This window comes from Cyanistes caeruleus, chromosome 10 (assembly GCF_971803275.1).
Source record: "Cyanistes caeruleus chromosome 10, bCyaCae1.hap1.1, whole genome shotgun sequence".
In the NCBI taxonomy this organism is placed as follows: Eukaryota; Metazoa; Chordata; class Aves; order Passeriformes; family Paridae; genus Cyanistes; species Cyanistes caeruleus.
Window position 1 is genome coordinate 23,980,597 of NC_141710.1, and position 19,141 is coordinate 23,999,737.

At 51.0% G+C, this 19,141-nt stretch overlaps 1 protein-coding gene across 8 annotated transcripts in view; it reads left to right on the forward strand.

The window, feature by feature from the left end:
- VEPH1 (ventricular zone expressed PH domain containing 1) overlaps positions 1-13,446 on the forward strand; it is a 61,602-nt gene extending 48,156 nt beyond the window's left edge. For all 8 annotated transcript variants that reach the window (XM_086843365.1, XM_086843361.1, XM_086843367.1 and 5 more), the window contains 5 exons: positions 970-1,109; positions 3,082-3,216; positions 6,642-6,759; positions 11,785-11,921; positions 12,426-13,446. In XM_086843365.1, the coding sequence (XP_086699491.1) occupies positions 970-1,109; positions 3,082-3,216; positions 6,642-6,759; positions 11,785-11,921; positions 12,426-12,662 (767 nt within the window). In that variant the 3' untranslated portion in view covers positions 12,663-13,446. The remainder of the gene's footprint in view (positions 1-969; positions 1,110-3,081; positions 3,217-6,641; positions 6,760-11,784; positions 11,922-12,425) is intronic.
- The last annotated feature ends 5,695 nt before the right edge of the window (positions 13,447-19,141 follow it).

Consider the following 19,141-nt stretch of genomic DNA (forward strand, 5'->3'; position numbering starts at 1 on the left):
GGAGGGAAATGTAATGAACTCAGCATTTCATGTAAAAGTGTGACACGTGAGGAATGACTTTACCAGATGTACAAAAGAATGCGTTGCCAGAACAAAGTGTCAGTGGTCAGATTGTCACTGAAAATGCAGAAAATGTTAAAAGTGGGATGCTGGAATCTGCCAGAAATGCTACAGGGAGGCCAGATGGCTCTGAGGCTGGGAGCAAAACCTCCAGAAGCTGGCAAGGGGAAACCATTTAATCATCCTTTGACAAAGCTACTTGGGTTTGCTGAGGAAACGACTTCACATGGACAGAGGGCAGGGATGGATGGGATGTTGGGATGGAATTCCTGGCTGGCAGGGTGGGCAGTGCCTGGCACAGGTGCCCAGAGCAGCTGGGGCTGCCCCTGGATCCCTGGCAGTGCCCAAGGCCAGGCTGAACATTGGGCTTTGGAGCTCCTGGGACAGTGGAAGTGTCCCTGCCATGGCAGGGTGAGGCTGGGTGGGTTTTAAGATCTTCCCAAACCAATCCATTCCATGATCTATAATATTTAGCAAAAGCATCTCAAGGGCTCCATTTCCAGTTAAAAGCATCACCTCAGCAGGGATCCCACAAGTGTCAGCCCCACGTGGCTGGGGCCTCATGGGGCAGGGGTTTTCCAACAAACTTTTTAAATAAGGATAAGGGATAGACAGTTTTGATGGATCTGGTGATCCCAAAGGCATGAGAAAACACAAAGACTACGAACAGCCTGGCTGGGCCATGCTGCCCCTCCTGCACTTGGCAGTAAAGGGTTACTGGGTGAGATTTGAAGCACTGAATATTGAATTTCTTTCCTTTTTTAAGGGTGCAGACACATCAGTGCCCTGCTGGCTGCAGGAGTGTCCCAAATCCTGAGTGGAATGTTTTCCCACGTGGCTCTGGCAGCCCAGCATGGGCACTGAGTTTTCTTTCTCAGTGATTTTCACATTCCATGGATTTCCTTGCAGACACTGGTGGGAGTTGTGTGGCAAAGCTGTTCTTCAGCTGTCCCCTGAAGGGCCACTACTGCCTGTACAGCAAATCCAGCTTCACCCTGGTGAGCCAGCAGCCTCCACTCTGGATCCACATCATGTTCCTGTTCCAGCAGGTGAGGGCCACACAAAGCAGGGCCACCCCTGGGCTGCTCACTGGGACAAGAATGTTCCGTGGTTAAACCCATTAAATGCCCCTCCAGCTCACAGACATTTGTGACCCTTGTGATCCCTCACAAACTCGGTGGACTGGGCTGAAGTTATTTTGTATTTTGCAAGATTTTATGTTTTTGTTAAATACCCCAATTCAAACTGGCTGGGGAAATTACAAAGTCTGGGGATAAAAAAAAGTGGGATCAAACCATATTGTTCTTATTCAGGTAAAACTTCCAGCAAGTCCCAGGTGCCAGGAGGTGGCAGTGGATTTTAGGGGAGCAGCACCAACCCCAAGGCTGCAGGAGGAGGTTGGAGGGCCAGAACCCACTGGGGGTTTTACTGCAGAGGTTTGGATTGAGCAGAATTTGTAAACCTGCTCAGTGCTGTTCTACACCCTTCCAGCAATTTTCCTGTGTTTAATATTGTTTCCAAGCACAGCCCAGTATCTGGACACGTGTGGAATTTCCTAACAGGTCACAAATAGTGTGAAACTAAGAGAGACCCCTACATTCACACTTGAAGGTGAAACAGGTGGGGTTTGAGTTAAAAGACAATGTTCAGTTTATTAACACACACAGAGCCTTTCACTGCACTTCATCCTGTCCTAAGGCAGCCTTGGGAACACCCAGGATTTATCCAAAATGTAACACAGTGAGGAGGCTGTGCATGGAACAGCCTGAATTGCTCTGCCCTGTGTGCTTTCCTAGAAATAAATACTTTTCAAGAACACTGGTCAGTTGATTTTAAAAAAATATTAATGGAGAGTTCTACTGTGTTTCAAAATTCCTGGATAGAAATTGGGAAATTATTAGTGCAGGACAGCAGGATTAGGCTGGATAGAAATTGGGAAATTATTAGTGCAGGAGAGCAGGATTAGGCTGGATGAGTTTGCTCAGAAAGAGGAGACAGAAAGTCCATCCAGAAATCCCACATATGAAGGACATTGCCCATATTGTGAAATCCAGTAGTTGCAGTATGGAAAATCAGATTTGTTTGTGCTCTCTTATCTTGGCTCCTGCATGGAAATGAATTCTTTAATTAAAATATCATGGGGGAGATACAGGAGGGGCACAAATGTTCTCTCAGCCACGGTGTACCACTGGCTTGGTGAGCAGGATGCAACAGAGAACTTGGTGCTGTTGGAATTCCAGGATCATTCACGGAGGTGGAAAGGTGGATCCTCACTGTGCTTTGGCTCAGGGAGCTCTGGAGGTGACAGCACCCACCCCAACAAGGTGTCACCCTGTCCTGTGAGTGCCCAGGTGCTGGAAACTCCCGTGCTCTGTGTTGAGAATGTCCTGGGGAGTTTTCCCTCCTGTGTTTCACCCTGCTCTCTGTTCAGGGCACTCACAAACTCTGCTCTTGCTGCTCAAGGCCTGAGGGAGCTCCAAACACACACACAGAGCCCTGCAGGGCTGGGAAGCATCTCCTCCCTCTGGCTGGAAATGCCAGCTTTTTCCAGGGGGATGCACCTCACCCAGGTCTCTGTGTGCTTCACAGGGGCCAGTGCTGCTGCCTGGTGACAAATTCACATTTCAGTGCAGAACCACTGTGTAGGGGTGACAAATTCACATTTCAGTGCAGAACCACTGTGTAGGGGTGACAAATTAACATTTCAGTGCAGAACCACTGTGTAGTGATGATAAATTCACATTTCAGTGCAGAACCACTGTGTAGGGGTCATTGCAGGTAATCCTCAGTGAGCCACACAGCTCAGAGACTTGGCATGTGCAGTGAACTTCAGAAACCCCAAAGGCACTGAGATATTTGATGCTGGATCCAACTGGGAGCCCATTGATCCATCAGAACCCCCCAGGGAGAGCTGGGCTGAGCCCTGCTTACTCTCCTGGCTGTCCCCCTGTGACCACAAGATGCTCTTTGGGAGCAGCCAAGTGAGAAAACACCTGAAATCATTTTCAATGTTTTCTTCAGAGCCTGTTTGCAGAACCTTTGTCCATACAGAGCAGCTCTGTGCAAGTCCTGAAGGCCCTGTGGGAGAAGACACAGCTCAAGGGGATGCACAGCTTTGAGACTGCCATGATCCACTCCACGTTCCCACACCAGAAGGTAAGGGGCTGCTTTCCTCACAAGGGAAAAGAGCAGAAGGACTTGGCCCCACGTTTTGGAACCTCTGCACTAACCCCAGTGAGCCTTTGCTCTGCAGAGGGCCCTCAGAGCTGTTTTGTGCTGTGCTCTGGAAGCTCCCCAGGCTGGTTCTCCACCCCTCCACATGAACTGAGCCATGTCATGAGAACCAAGGCTGCTGCACGTGGGGCTCTTCCTGCTGAGCTCTAGGCTCAGCTTAGCTGCTGCTGTGGGGTTGGGCAGAGCCTTTGGAAGTTCACCCAGTTAAACACAGCCCTGGATTTTATGGATTTAATTGCTTGTCTGCACATGTGCCATTAGTTACCCCCATCGGCTGAAGGGATTACAGCCCAAAGCTCTTTTCTGTCTCCAGGATTCCTGTGGATGCTCTTTCCAAGCTATTAATCAGCTGCTTGGAAAAGGCCACTGTAGGATTGGAAAACAAATATCTATTTATCCCCGAGCATCTCCATCCAGCTCAGTTGAATGAAATGAGTTGTCAAACATGATTTTAAAACACTCTCTCTCAGAATACTGTGGGCATGAAGATGCCTGGTGGAATAAGATTAAATTACCAAAGTTATGGCTGATTTAAAACCAGAGTTTTGTTAGGAACACCTTCTGAACTCCCAGGATAATGTGGTGAAGAAGTGGGGAGACATCTGAGAGCAGCTTTGGGGCCAGTTTTAGTTGCACACAGAGGAGTTTGAGCTGCTCCTGAATCCAGGCCTGGCTCATCCAGAGGCTTTAGAGCAGCTTTGCTGCTCAGCACGGGCTTAACTTGAGCCCCTGCCAAGCTTCACTCACCCACAGTCAGAGCTGGTGCAGTGTGAAGAGTTTGGGGGAATAAAGAGCTTGGGGCAGAGCTGAATGGGGGGCACCAGGCACACACAGCCTGCAAAAAATCTGCCTGGAACATTCCCTGCATGACCTCCCCTTGCTTCTGTCATAATGGGAATTTGTCATCTCAGAAGTTCTTCCCATTGCTAACAGGACTTCCTGAGATTGTGAATTATTGGGCAAAATTACTGTATTTGTTAATGTTATTCCTCTGCCAGTAGTCCAGGAAGCAAAATTCTGATGTTCTGAGCAAAATTCTGAGCAAAATTCTGTGATTGCTTCATCAAGCACAGCACTTTGAATTATCAAGGGCTTGAAATGCGTTGATGTGAGTGCAGCATCGACACTGTCAGCTATATTTGAGACTAAGTTTTATGCATTGTGTTCTAGCAGAGTCTGAAATGCTTTATCAGGGTGGGATGGGATATTGGGCAGGAATTGTTCCTGGCTGGGAGGGTGGGCAGGGCCTGGCACAGGTGCCCAGAGCAGCTGGGGCTGCCCCTGGATCCCTGGCAGTGCCCAAGGCCAGGCTGGATGGGCTTGGAGCAGCCTGGCATAGTGGAAGGTGATAAATTTTTTTCCAATCTGGATTCTAAAGCATTTTTCAAACCTGGAGAGTAATGTATGACATCAGTGCTTCCCTCCAGACTGAATTCTGAGCAATCTCTTCAGATGTGCAGCACCGTGGCGATCCCTGAGCTGCAGGGAGTACCTGGCTCACACAGAGCACGCTGTGTTTCCCTGGGCAGCCTCCTCATGCCACAGAAAACATTCATTTATTTATTCATCCAGCACAGCTCGAGATGTGCCAGGAGCAAAGCACTTCCAGATGTGCATCCTCCCACATTTCCTGGGGTTCTCCAGGGCTCCTTAGCAAAGGTTTGTGCCCAGCACAGGGGGAGCTGGGCTGAGCTGTCCTGGCTCCTCTGCGGTGCCTCCTGCTGTGGCAGCACCGAGATGGTGACTGCTTTACGAGCCCCATGTGATGCCCTCAGAGCTTCCTTTGTTGCTCAGCCTTGCAAGAGGAGAATTCACATTTTTAAGCCGTGGGTCGCTCTGTTCTCCCCTTTCCTTTCGGTTCATGTGGCAGAAGGAAGGGCCACGTTGGCTCGCTGAGGTTTTCAGGGTGATGGAGCAAGGGGATGAGATAAATCTCTCCTCTCCAATTAGGCTTCTCCCTCCTGAAATAAATGTCTCCTTGCAGATTATTTCAAGCATGGAGTGCAGAGTGGGACAGGCAGATTTCTGCACTGATGTTTCAGTGGGATTTGCTCTCTTTCAGGCTGGAGTTGCCTCGTGGCAGCCACCACCAGATTTCTTCATGGGATGGGGATTTCTTCTGGGTTCTGTGTGCTGCCTCATCCCTGTGTCCTGTAATGTCCATGGGCTGCAGTGCCACTGTTTGCCCTTCTTGCGTCCCCCAAGGAGTCACAGCACGAGCCACTGACCATGCTCTGCTCCCTCTCCTTCACTCCAGCTTGTCTGGAAAGGCTGGAATTCTGCATCCCCTCCCAGCCCTGTGTGCTGGGATGGGCTGAGAGCCCTGGCAGGGTACAGGGTTCCCCCCCATTGCATAAATCCATGTTTTCCTTGGGCTGCAGGATGGTGCTGCAGCTCTGAGACCCCACACCGACACCTGGGAGGGTCCGGGGGGCTGCAGTGGCCTCGGGGCTGGCAGGGGGGGACCTGGCTGCTGTTACCTGAGCCCAGCGTTTGTTCAAGTGTGAGATCACAGCTGAGTTTGAAACAGGCTGGATAATGCAGTGGCACTGATCAGCTCCCAGCGAGGATCCTCTGCCTTTTCCCGTGCTCAGGAATGCTCTGGCTGCTCCCTTGAGCAAGCCAAGTGTTTGTGGATGCCCAGTGCCACTGCCCTGGCTCATCCCTCCTGCCAGGGAGTGCCCAGCAGTGTCAGCAGAGCCCCTCTGGGGACTGGAACACCCCTGAGAAGGTGAAAAACCATGGAATGATACCAGCTTGGAATATCACCAGGGGGTGATGAAGCCATGGAAAAAACCCTCATCATTTAGGTTGGAAAAGCCCTCTCAGACCACTGAGTCCAACCATTCCCCAGCACTGACCCATGTCCCCAGGTGCCACATCCACAGGGTTTTAACTCCCTCCTGGGACTCCTCCACTGCCCTGGGCAGGCTTTTCCATAAAGAAATTTTCCCAGTATCCAATCTGAACATCCCCTGGCACAACCTGGAGCCATTTCCCCTTGTCCTATCATTTATTACTCGGAGGAAGAGCCTGACCCTTTAGGGAGTTGTGCAGAGCCAGGAATTCCTCTTCCTTTTCTCCAGGCTGAGCCCCTTTCCCAGCTCCCTCAGCCTGTCCTCATCACACTCACATTCTGAGGTGGTTCAGCTGCTAGAAAACTGGCTGCTGGAAGAGGAAAAACAAATCCCAGCCCATGGCCAGCCTCCCACAGCCTGATCCATAATTTGTGGATATATAATTGCCCTGGCCCCTCGTCCCTGTGCAGGGACTGAGTCCCTCTGGACGTGGGGATCCCCACAGTGCCTCCTCACCCCCTGAGCCTGGTTTCTCTCCTGCCACCCCAGGACCTGGAGAACGTTCAGATGCACCTGGAGGAAGTGAGGTTCTTTGATTTATTCGGCTACAGCGAGGAGGCAGGAGCCTGGCAGTGCTTCATGTGCAACAACCCCGAGAAGGCAACAGGTACAGAGGGGTCCTGCCCCTGTCCCTGCTGGGCTGAGGGCAGGGACTGGTCACTCACTGGTCATGCTGGGCATGGTCATGGTGGGGAAAGGGGAAACCAAACTTTCCAGGGCCTGTTTTAATTGGAATTCTCCATTAAACTCCTCTCAGGTGGGGGAATCAGGCCCAAAGCTGATTTGGTGTGTGCTTAGAGGGACACAACCCCAAATCTGCACCCCTGGGGGGTGGGAGGGCTCTGCAGCCATCCCAGTGTCCAGATAAAGGATTGCATCTCCTGGGCCACGTCCCAGGTCCTCTGGAGCCCACCCAGGTGCCACAAGTCAGGGGTTGACAGGTTCCATGTTGGCACAGGAACAACACCTGGCTCCTGCTTCCCTCACCCTCAGAATTATCTGCTTTAATGTCATTTACTGCACATCTCCTTAGGGATGTGGTGATTAAGTCTTATAAAGGAATAATAATTCAGGTGTACTGGAAAAGAGGGTGAGTGGAAAATAGGATGAAACAGCCTTTTTCCCAGGTATAATCTCCTGGTGCCCTGCTTTTGAAGCTTTCTGGCCCCCATCAGATCAGAGCCCTGACAGGCAGAGGAATGTCTTGTTCTCAGATGCTTTCTGCCACTCCATAAAAGTCTGACCAATTCTGGCCAAGAATTTTGACTATTTTGGCCAAGAGTTTGAATTATTGGCTGTTTCAGAGATTTATTTTAACACTTATTGTCTCTTCAGAGTGCATCTACCCCAAATTTAGGAAGTCTTGCAGGAGTGACCCAGCTGCTGCTGCAGGCCAGGCTGTCCCTGCTCATTCTGTGGGTGTTTGAGCATCTTCTCCTTCCCCAGCTCCCATGGGACTCCAGGACCAGGAAAGAAATCCTGCCCTGAGTTAAAACTTCATCTCCACAGTGCTCTCAGTGTGGTTTCCCCAGCACATCAGGGATGTTGAGCCATGAGGAAAACGAGCCTCTTGCTTAAAATGTCAAAGCTTAATGAAATAACTTTGGTCTGAATTTCCAAAGACATTTAACCAGTCCAGCCTTGCCTCACTGCTGCTCTCCTGGCTGTAATTGTCCTTTTCACGAGCAATTGCTCTCTTTGTCTCAGTTTAAAAGAATTTTGCAAGAAAGGCTCATTGTGAGTATCATGATTTGCTCCTGAGCTCCAAAGGCCTTTAGAAAACAAATTCCTTGAATGGGTCATGTGAAAGCTGAGGAAAGGAGCTCAGTGGAGTGAAAATTTGCAGGGAGTGAGGATTCCACCTTGGTACTGGTGCTGCAGAGCTGTGGCAGCTGGGAAGGGTGGTGGCAGAGTGGGAGACCCTGCAGGGTCTCTCTGGGCTCCTAAGAGCTGACACAAGTAAAGATTTGGAGGTCTCCTTGGTTTGGTAAGGTATTTAAAGGTTCTGAAACATCTCTTATTTTCATTCCAGAGTGGGAAAGACCCTTTGAAATCAGAAATACTTTTGAGAGGCAAGAAAGCAATTTCTTCCTCTCAGCAATGCTGTTTAGCAACCCAATTCCTGTTGAAGAAGGAATTCAGAGGCAATTTTTTTTCTATTATTGTCTGCTGGGTTTGGTTCAGGAGGGGTTTTGTTGCATTTTTTGGATGCCTGTTGCAAGATGCCATTTATCCTCCAGACTTGGGCAAGCTCTGCCTTAAAGCCCTGGCCTTGCCTCGGGATGGAATTCCCAGAGAAGCTGTGGCTGCCCTGGATCCCTGGAAGTGCCCAAGGCCAGGCTGGATGGGGCTTGGAGCACCTTGGGATGATGGAAAATGTCCTTGCCCATGGCAGGGGTGGGATGAGATGATATTTAAGATCCTTCTCAGCCCAAACCATTCCATGTTTCTGTGATCAGTGATTCCTGTTTGGCTGGAGCTGGGAGGGATTTGGGCTCTGGAAGCTGCTCCTGTGTGGGAAGAACCAGTTAAGCTGAAGCAAAGTGGTTGATGCACCCACAGTGACAATTAGAGTAAGTTTGACTCTTTCCCATGCATTCCTCTGCTTCCAAAGCATGTCTTGTACAACCACACTTTTCCAGAGGTGCTGTTAAATCATCCTGGATTGGCTCTTCCCACAAACCCTGCTCGTCTGCCCGCAGCACGGATGTGCCGTGGGCTCAGGGGGAGGAAGAGCAGCACACACATCCTGTGCTCCAACCCAGCCACCAGCCTCTGGGAACGCTGGAGAACGTCAGGGTTCCTCCTGTTAGCACAGACTGGCTGTTGGGAGCCTCATTCCAGCACAACCCCCTGGACTGGGAGTTTGGCTTCGCCAGCTCTTGCACAAAACATTCCGCAAAACCGCCGGAGAGCCGGCGAGGGAATTCCAGCTCAGCCCTGCCTCTGGAAGCTCACAAAGACATGGCAGGGATCCCTGGGGGCTGCAGAGGAGCCCTGGGCAAGGATTTGGGATTTGGGGAGAGCTGAGGGTGTTTGAGAATTCCTCTGGAAAACAGCAATTCCCTGGGAATTCTCACATCAGCTTGGGAATACATTTATCCCTCTCCTGCAGTGCCAGCTATCCAGAGAAATGAAGGAGCCCAGCTCTAATGCTCACTGGAAAATCATAAAAAGTGGCATCCAGCGATGTGTTCTCTCCAGGTTTTCAGCAAAACCCAATGTGGTGATTGATGGAAGAGAGTGATTCCATATTCCCCGAGGTTAATTGCATTTATCTGCCACACATTCCATTCTTTCAAGTTCATAGGGGTTTATTATCACTGAGATCATTCATGAATTCTTGTGGAGGATTTTATGTTTCATCAAATTCAAGATTTAAAGCTTTGGGTTTTTATCTGTCTCAAGTTCATCTTGGAAGAGTTTGGAGGGGTTTTAACTTTTTATTCAGTACCCAAACTACTTAGAGCTGGATGTGTTGTAGCTCTGCAAAGAAAGCAAGATGGAAAATAGAAAATTCCAAGAGACACATCAGCGGGAACTACTCGGGGTTCAGTTGGAGTCAGTATGTCTATATTAAGATGATTGAAGGAAAAATAGGTATTTCAAGACCCTTGGATATTTCATGACCTTTTCAAACTGAAAGAGGAGAGATTCAGATGAGATATTGGACAGGAATTGTTCCCTGTGAGTGAAAGCTTTCCCACCACGAGGAGATCAAGCACTGGAACAGCTTTGCCCAGAGATGTTGTGGAGGCTTTTCAAGTCCCACGTGGATAAATCCATGAGCAGCCCAGTCTGACCCCGTGGGTGACCTTGCTTGGAGCAGGAGGTTGGAGGAGAGACCCCACCAGCTCTCTTCCAGCTGAGTTATTCTGAGATTCTATGAAGTCAACCGCAAGGAAAATAAGCAGAAGGACTTAGAAAAATATTGGAAAAGAGCTTTATTCTTATCTTGCATGAATCTCTCTCTCCTAATCAGCCCCTCAGACACGCTGGCATCGGATTCATTAGGGCCGCTTTGGAAGCTGCCATCAGAACTCCCCCCGGGCTGCTTTGTGGATACACAGCACAAGTCCTCTGGAAGCATTGCCTGAAGCCACTGGCTCCTTAAAAAGAGATCAACATTTCTTAGCAAATGCTGGGTTTGAAAGATTTTGGCCATAAAAATTCACTTTAGGCCAAAATTGCACATTCGCTTCCCTTCTCACGTTGTGCTGCTGACCACAAACTGTCTCGGGATCCTCTGGTCCCTGGGCCTTTTGTGCTTCACCCCTCTTAGTTTGGTTGAAGCATGTTCCTGCTGCTCTGGAACGGGATTGAAGAGGTTCCTGTGGAACCAGGAGCCAGGCAGGGAACAATATTTAACAAAATTGGCAAGTTTTTACTAAGGGGACGCTAAAACATGGTTCTGTCCCGCTGAAGAGCGTGTGGGGAGAGGGTGCAGCCCCAAGCCAGCCTCCTGGGGAATTCACCCCCTTTTGCAGTGGTGACATTTCCACAGGGAGAGAGAAACCCTCTGCTTTACTCTGTCCCACGCCAGGCCGGGTGCTGAGGTCGGTGCTGGCACAAAAAAAACCCAGGGAAGTTGTGGAGTCAGGGCTGCAGAGGCTGCGTGGAGCAGAGCACGGCCCGCTCCTGCGGTGGAAACCACAGCTGCAGCTCCCCCCTCCCGGCACTGAGGCTTTGCCAACCCCCTTTTCATTCATCCATCTCCTTCCAAGCGCTCCCAAGCTGCAGAGACAGAAATATTTACGGTCTTTCCTGAGGAAATTGCACGAGTCCATGCTGCACCCCCCGCCAGCCCCGCTGCCAAGGAAAACAGCGCTGGGGGAAGGACACATCGTTCATCTCCAGCTGATGCCTTGTCTTGGCGCTGGTTTGGCCTCTTCCAGACAGGGGGTGGGTGCCCAAAAAGCCATAAAGCCTTTGGCACTCCCTTGGGGGGGCTTGGGCACCCTGCTCAGCTCCATCCTCAGGAGCCACCAGTGGCACAGAGGGAAGGAAGGAGATGCTGGGTGGACCTGGGGGCTGAGGGATGGGAGGGAGGCCAGCCAGGGAGCACTGCCCTTCTGACAGATGTGGGATGGGCTCCAAGGCAAAGATCCCATCCAGAAACATCCCTTCTCAGACTGCCTGTGCCTCTCACTGCCCTCTGGTCTGTCTGGTGTCCCGGCCACCGATGTGGAGATAGGAGAGAAAGGAGAAAGAGACCCCTCAGAGATACCAGGGATTTAAACTGCCAGAGAGCAGGGCTAGCTGGGATACTGGGAAGGAATTCCACCCTGGCAGGGTGGGCAGGCCCTGGCACAGGGGGCCCAGAGAAGCTGAGGCTGCCCCTGGATCCCTGGCAGTGCCCAAGGCCAGAAATGGTTATTGCAGGGCTGAGGAGCAGCTGGGAGAGGTGGTGGTGGGGAGAGGTTTGGGATGGCTGAGGGAGCAGGAAAAGAGCTGGAAGAGGGGTCTGAGCTGTCAGCTCCATCTGCTCAGCCTCCCCAGCAGGACTGAGGGCTGAGCTGTGTGAAGTGAGGGCTGAGTGCTGGCAGAGCAACCCTCCTGCAGCACAGCATGAGCCCCAGGGTGGGGAGAAGGGAGGGCAGGACTGACCCTGGCTGTGTGCTCCCCTCCCCAGGTGTGAACCAGGACGGGCAGCCCCTGATGGAGGGCAAGCTGAAGGAGAAGCAGGTCCGCTGGAAGTTCATCAAGAGGTGGAAAACGCGTTACTTCACCCTGGCTGGCAACCAGCTGCTGTTCCGCAGGGGCAAATCCGTGAGTCACGGAGCACCAGCTCCTTTCCCCCCTGCCCAGCTCCACCCCAGAGCCTCTCACCCCTCAGCTGTGCCCGTGGGAGCTCTGCACCCACCCAGTGCAAGGCAAGGGACAGCAAGGGCAGCCCAGGAGCTGTCACTGCTGGGTCCCCAGTTTTCACAAGGCATAAAAACCACCTCATTCCATCCCCCTGCCACGGCAGGGACACCTTCCTCTGTCCCAGGCCTCTCCAAGCCCTGTGGCCATGGACACTTCCAGGCACAGCAGCTGGTGACACTTGGGAACATCTCCACAAAGAAGGAGGAGTTCACAGAACCCCAGAGGGGTTTGGGGACCTCAAAGCTCATCCAGCACCACCCTTGCCATGGCAGGGACACCTTCCTCTGTCCCAGGCTGCTCCAAGCCCTGTCCAGGCTGGCCTGGGACACTGCCAGGAGCCCTCAGCTGTTTGTGAGGTGGGTGGTGGCTCCTCACAGGTGACCCTGCTCTGTGCCTGTGTTGCAGAAGGACGACCCTGACGAGAGCCCCATCGAGCTGAGCAAGGTGCAGAGCGTCAAAGTGGTGGCCAAGAAGCGGCGGGACCGGAGCCTGCCCCGGGCCTTCGAGATCTTCACGGACAGCAGGACCTACGTGTTGAAGGCCAAGGACGAGAAGAACGCCGAGGAGTGGCTGCAGTGCCTCAACGTGGCCGTGGCGCAGGCCCGCGAGCGCCAGAGCCGCGAGGCCACCACCTACCTGTAGCCCTGGGGCCACCAAACCGCGCCCGTGTGGCACCAGGACATGGCCAGGAGGCCACTCCAGAGCCCGGGGACAGCCCCAGGGAGAGCCAGAGGGACAAGGACACCTCCAGGGACGGGAGCATGGGGACACTGCCCGGCGCAGGAGCAGCTGCCACATTCCCTGGGCAAATCCAGGGGTTTTTCCTGATGTCCTGCACGCAGGGAATGTGCTTAGAGACCCAACCCCTTGGATACAAACCCAACCCCTTGACCTGAGCTGCACCAGGTCTCTGACACTGCCAGGAGAATTCCAGGAATGAGCACTTTTTGCTTTCCTTAATCAATTTGATGTAAAAAGTTATTTTTCTTAATTTAATCCCGGTGGACTTTATCTTTTTATTGTTTGTTTGTGTTCATGCTGCTGCTTTCAGGTTTAAATGGGGAAATTTGAAAGATTTTGTACTGCTGGAAAATAATTTTAAATATTTAACTTTTTGATTTTCCCTCTTTTTTCCTGCTTTTGCTCTATTTTGAATGGAATTTTTAAATGTTCCTTTTTTTTTTTTTATTTTTAAATTCTTTTCTCCATTCTGTAACTTTTCAAAATTTCTGCAAATCTGGAAAATTCCCAGTTTGTTTGATTTTCTTCATTACTTTCAAATGATTCCAAAGTGGAGGAAGTGCTGCAGAAGAGACTGAAAGGAAAAGAGGAGGGCAAAAAAGGAATGAGGGGTCTGCAAGTGAAGAAATGAGTTCAGAGATCATTCAAGGCTGGGTAAAAATAAAATTTGAAATTTTCCAACCTAGCAAAATGTATCTTTGGCAAAAAAATGTTTCCAGAAATGTGGGAAAATGAGGAAAAAAAGCTATTTTTTTTTTTTTTTCGGTGGGATCTGAGGGATCAGCCAGGGTGGTTTGGTTCCTGCTCCACAGGTTTCTGGCTCAAAGGTGGGAATCTTGTCCCATGAAATGCAAAGTGTTTGTCCTTGGAGCCTGATCCCTCACCAGCACTGAGTGTTCCTGCCAGAGCTCTGGAATTTGTTATTCTGACAGGTAAGATGCCAATGTTTGGGAAGGAGCATTTACCCAAATTAGAATGAGAAAAAATGAATTTCTGGCAGCACAGGAGCGCCTGAGCTCTGCTGCCAGGTCAGAGCCCAGGGCTCACAGGAGCTGCACTGAGGGGCTTCTCAACCTGATCCATCCAAACACCCTCAGACCTTCTGGGGAGAAGGACCTGGAGCTGTGCCAGGGCAAGAACTGCCAGGGAAAGGGAAATCAGGCTGAGCTGGAAAGGCTGTTTGCTTTCTCTGGGTTCCTCTTTGGGGCTGCCTGCGCTCCTGGGGATCTCTGCATTCCCCTGCTTGGCTCTTTTTCCTGTAATTTTTAATCAATTCCCATTCTGGTGGCTCCAGGGGACTTGCAGGAAGGTGGTGAGGCCACAGGTGGGCTCAGCACAGGCAGAGTAAAACCAAAAAACTCAAAAACTGGCTCCAGACTTCCCAGTGCTTTTGGGAAAGACATGAAATGTTCAAATTCCTGGAAACCCTTGGATCAACTAAAACATGGAGATGAGTGTCAGACCCTGGAATGTGGCAAAGAGAAGAAGAACCTTGCTAAAGCTAAATTTAGTCACAGAAGATATGGAAGCCCACCATGGAACAGCAGCAAGGCAAGGGTGAGGACAGACACACCATGGGACATTTCCACAGGAGGTCTGGGGGATGAGGAAAGGAGATTTTCAACACCTGGACCAAAAAATCCTCACCTTGCCCTCCGGACAAACCTGAGTCAGTGGGGAATGAAGTCAATTTATAGGTGAGAACTTGGAATTTCTCACCTTGAGTCCCAGAATTACATCCTGCAGCTCCCCTGAGCTCACCCACCCACGGGATGAGCTCAATGCTAACCCTGAGCTGGCCATCAAAAACAACTTTTCCAGCCCAAATATTCCACGTTTCCCCCGGAGCCAAGTCTCAGTCTGTCACCTCTGAGTGATGTCACCGATGTCACCAATGTGCTGCACCTCGTGTGTGGGACCAGCAGAGCTCTGTGTCACCTGCTGTCCCCAGCCTTGTCACCAGGCACCCACACCCTTCCCTCCAACCCCAGCGGGATGGGAACAATGTGGAATGCATTGCTCTGGAGTCAGAGACACCCCAGCTGTGCCAGGAAATAATTCCCTAAATCAGGGAGCCCAGCCACACTTCTCCTGACTTCAATTAAAAGTTGGAGGAAAATGAAACAGAAATTCAGCTGGCAACTTCTTCCAGTCACCCTCCTAAAAGGAGAAACACAGAGATCATCAATCCAATGTAGAATGAGAGCAGGGAACTTCTCAAGCAAATGTATAAATAGCTTTTGTTGGTTCTTTCTCAAACAACATGTATCAGAAGAGTTTGGATTTAAATATCCAAAATGTTTTGGATTTAAATATCCAAAATGTTTTGGATTTAGATATCTGAGCCACTTTGGATTTAAATATCCACAGGGAAGATGTTGTTAGCCCTGATTGTGCAGTATTTTCTCTGTTGGTTTGCTCATCCTTGCAGGAACCATCCTGGTCCTTTGCAATGACAGCACTGAGAGCTCTCTGAGGGTCCTTGGGCACATCCTGGAAAAGGGGCTGGATGCAAACAACCTCCTCAGAGCCCACAGCTCCAGGACTCTGCCATGGAAGAGAGCTCCCAGTCCAAACCAGCCCCCCCAGTCCTTTCCACATACTGGGGACACAGACCCAGCTTTAGGGTTTAACCTAAACCAAATCTAAATCCGGCCCTGATCATTCCTGTGAGCAATTTCCAAACCCTTGGGGTTTCACAGATCAGCATTGCTTCTCTAGGAAACAAATCCTTCAAAATGTTGGCTCCCACTTCCAGGTTCTGCTTTCTGCAAGGACAATAATCCACATTTTCCTGGGAGAGCTGATGTCCCCCGTGACCCCAGGGCCACATCCCGTGTGTCCTTCAGGGATTTGAGTCTGGATCCCTGCTGCCAGTGGGAGTCAGCTGGATGGGATTTCCTGGGAATTAGGAACCATAGGCTGTGCACCTTCCCAGGGCTGCTTTGTGAGAGCTGAGCCCAGCTCCGGGAAGCTTTCCAAGGAAATGTTACTCCACAGTTCCTCCCTGATCCCAGGGATCCCCAGCGTGTGTGACACGAGTGGGACAGAGCAGGTGAGAAAAGCTGAGCTATTTCACACAGGCCTCACATGCAGCACAGGATAAATGGAATAAGCTGGACATTATTTCATTATTTTTCCAGCCATTCCAAGCTCAGCCACCCGTGGGACTAACCTTGCCTGCTTCTCATTGACAAATCCTCTAATTCATCCCGATGCTGATGACTAATATTCCTTGGGTAAAACCCTTGACCTTGCTGAGGTCAAATGCAAAACTCCTATTAACTCTAATAGGGCAGAGTTTTTCCTTGGATCCCTGCGTGTCCTGGTGGCACCTTCAGAGCTTCCTGCGCTCCCTGGGCTTGGCCAGGAACACCATCCCTTCCCTCCCCACTGACACACCTCCGGCACCGGCTTGGCAGCCAGGAGTATTTTGGTGAGAAAAGCTGCTTCCCAAACTTTCAGCAGCATCAGGAGCCAGCTGTGCCTCCAGCAGCCTTCACCGAGGCCATCCCGTGGGATCAGGGGGATGTGAGCACCCGGCATCAGCACTTCTGCTGTTTGGGGGCAGCGACAGAATTCCTGCGGCTGCTCGTGCTCCAGTGGCAGGAGGAAGCAAGAAATGGGATTTGATGGGGGTTTTTTTCCACAGAAACAATAGAGAGATGCCTGCAGCAGTTAGGAAGGGTTTATATTGCACCTGTGAAGGAGTGGGACATTGATTAATTAGATGTCAAATTACAGTTACATTGAGTTGGCTCAATTATTCCATAAATCTCCCCGTTGTCTAATTAGGCGAAGAAAGCAGCAAAATCAGACTTGATTCATTTGATTGCTTCACTGAAATGACCTGGAGCTCTCAAAACAGTTTGTGCTGGGCTTGGTTTTGCCAGCACATGGATGTCCCTGGCTGGCCCCACCCGGGACCCCCACCTGTGCCCCAGCCCAGGGTCTCTGTCCCACCCCAGTGAGCCCAGTCCCAGCCCCTCCAGGGCATCCCCTTGGCCCCAGGCAGCCCTGACAGGTCTCAGGGCATCACAAGATTCAGATTTATTTGCTTCTACAGAATGTGAGTACTGTAATATAATGTAATATAAATGTAAATAAATAAATAAATAAATATAAATATATAAATATATATAAATATATACAATAGATATAGATATAGATATGATAAATATAAATATAAATATAAATATAAATATAAATATAAATATAAATATAAATATAAATATAAATATAAATATAAATATAAATATAAATATAAATATAAATATAAATATAAAGTTGTGTCCATCCTCTCTGGATATCGACTCCCCAGCCCTGGAAGTGTTCAAGGCCAGCCTGGATGGGGCTTGCACAAACCTGGCGCAGTGAAAGATGGCCCTGCCCATGGAACAAGATGATCTTTGGGTCCCTCCCAAGCCAAACCCTTTTATGATTCCATGAAAATCCTGGCATTTAAGTAACTGCAACTTTTAGGACATACTGAAATCACTTGGGTTTTATTTTTTTTAGGACAGAAGTAAAAATACATTTACACAATAGCTATTGTTTGAGAGCCAAGATTTGCCTCCTGATCTCTGCCCCTGCCCTGGCCTTCCGGCTCCTCCTCAGCAGGAAAATCACCCTGGAGATGGTGGCTGTCTGTCCTAGAGGGGATGGAGAGGGATGGAGGGGATGGAGGGGATGGATGGGTGGGGATAGATGGGGATGGACAGGGATGGACAGGGATGGAGGGGATGGGTGGGGATGGAGGGGATGGATGGGGATGGATGGGGATGGACAGGGATGGATGGGGATGGACAGGAATGGACAGGGATGGACAGGGATGGATGGGGATGGATGGGGATGGACAGGAATGGACAGGGATGGACAGGGATGGATGGGGATGTAGGGGATGGACAGGAATGGACAGGGATGGATAAGGATGGATGGGGATGGAGGGGATGGATGGAGATGGAGGGGATGGATGGGGATGGATGGGGATGGAGGGGATGGATGGGGATGGAGGGGATGGATGGGGATGGATGGGGATGGATGGGGATGGAGGGGATGGATGAGGATGGATGGGGATGGACAGGGATGGATTGGGATGGAGGGGATGGATGGGGATGGAGGGGATGGATGGGGATGGAGGGGATGGATGGGGATGGATGGGGATGGACAGGGATGGATTGGGATGGAGGGGATGGATGGGGATGGATGGGGATGGATGGGGATGGAGGGGATGGATGAGGATGGATGGGGATGGAGGGGATGGATGGGGATGGACAGGAATGGACAGGGATGGAAGGGATGGACGGGGATGGATGGGGATGGATGGGGATGGAGGGGATGGATGGGGATGGAGGGGATGGATGGGGATGGATGGGGATGGACGGGGATGGATGGGGATGGATGGGGATGGACAGGAATGGACAGGGATGGAAGGGATGGATGGGCTGGATGGGTGGGGATGGATGGGGATGGACAGGGACGGAGGGGTCCTTGCCAAGCCCTACCAGCAGTGCCAGAGCAGGTGGCTCGCTGGGCTCAGGGGCACCCCCAGGCACTGCTCAGCCCCTGCCTTGATGTGGTTTCACCACCCAGAGCGTGGGTAAAGGTCACTGACAACGCCAATGCCTCCAGGTTAGGAGCAAAACTCCCCGGTTTCCACTGGCAGCTCTTCATGGAAAAGGCGTGACTGTGAGAGGGTTTTGTTTGGAGGGATTTTTGTCAAGGATAACTTTGCGTCACCGCCAACGCTCCCGTCAAAGGCTCCGGGGCTGCCCGTGGTGGAACCAGGCTGTCCTTGGGGTAAACAACAGGACAATCCAGGTGTCACGGAACAGAGCTGGCCACCAGGACCCAGCCTGGCTGTGCTGGAGGCCTCCAGCCCGAGGGAAAACATTTGTGGCCAGGGGTGTTGATTTTGCTTTGAAGGACGCAAGTGTGAGGATCCTTTGCTCCAGTGCAGGTGGTGTTTAGGCAACAGCAGAGTCTGTTTTTGCAGCTGTCTGTGACTGTGCCTCGGCTCAGAGAATCACAGAATCTCACAACACTTTGGCTTGGAGGGGACCTTAAAGATCAAAAGTTCCACCCCATCCCACACCTTGCACTGGTACACGCACTTCCACCCCATCCAGCCTGGCCTTGGACACCTCCATGACGTCCCTGTGTGTCCCAGGGCCAGCAGGGAGCAGGACAATGGCAGCACCAGGGAAATGATGGAAGCTCAGTGTCCTCTAACACCTCTGGGCTGTTAACCACGCTCTAAAGCCACAGTTCCCACCCGGCCTGGTCAGTGCAGAAGTACAGAGAGGTGCACCTTGTTTTGATTGTTACATTTTGGGTTAGGGAACACAGCTGGACATGAAATTCAAAAATGCCAGAAATGC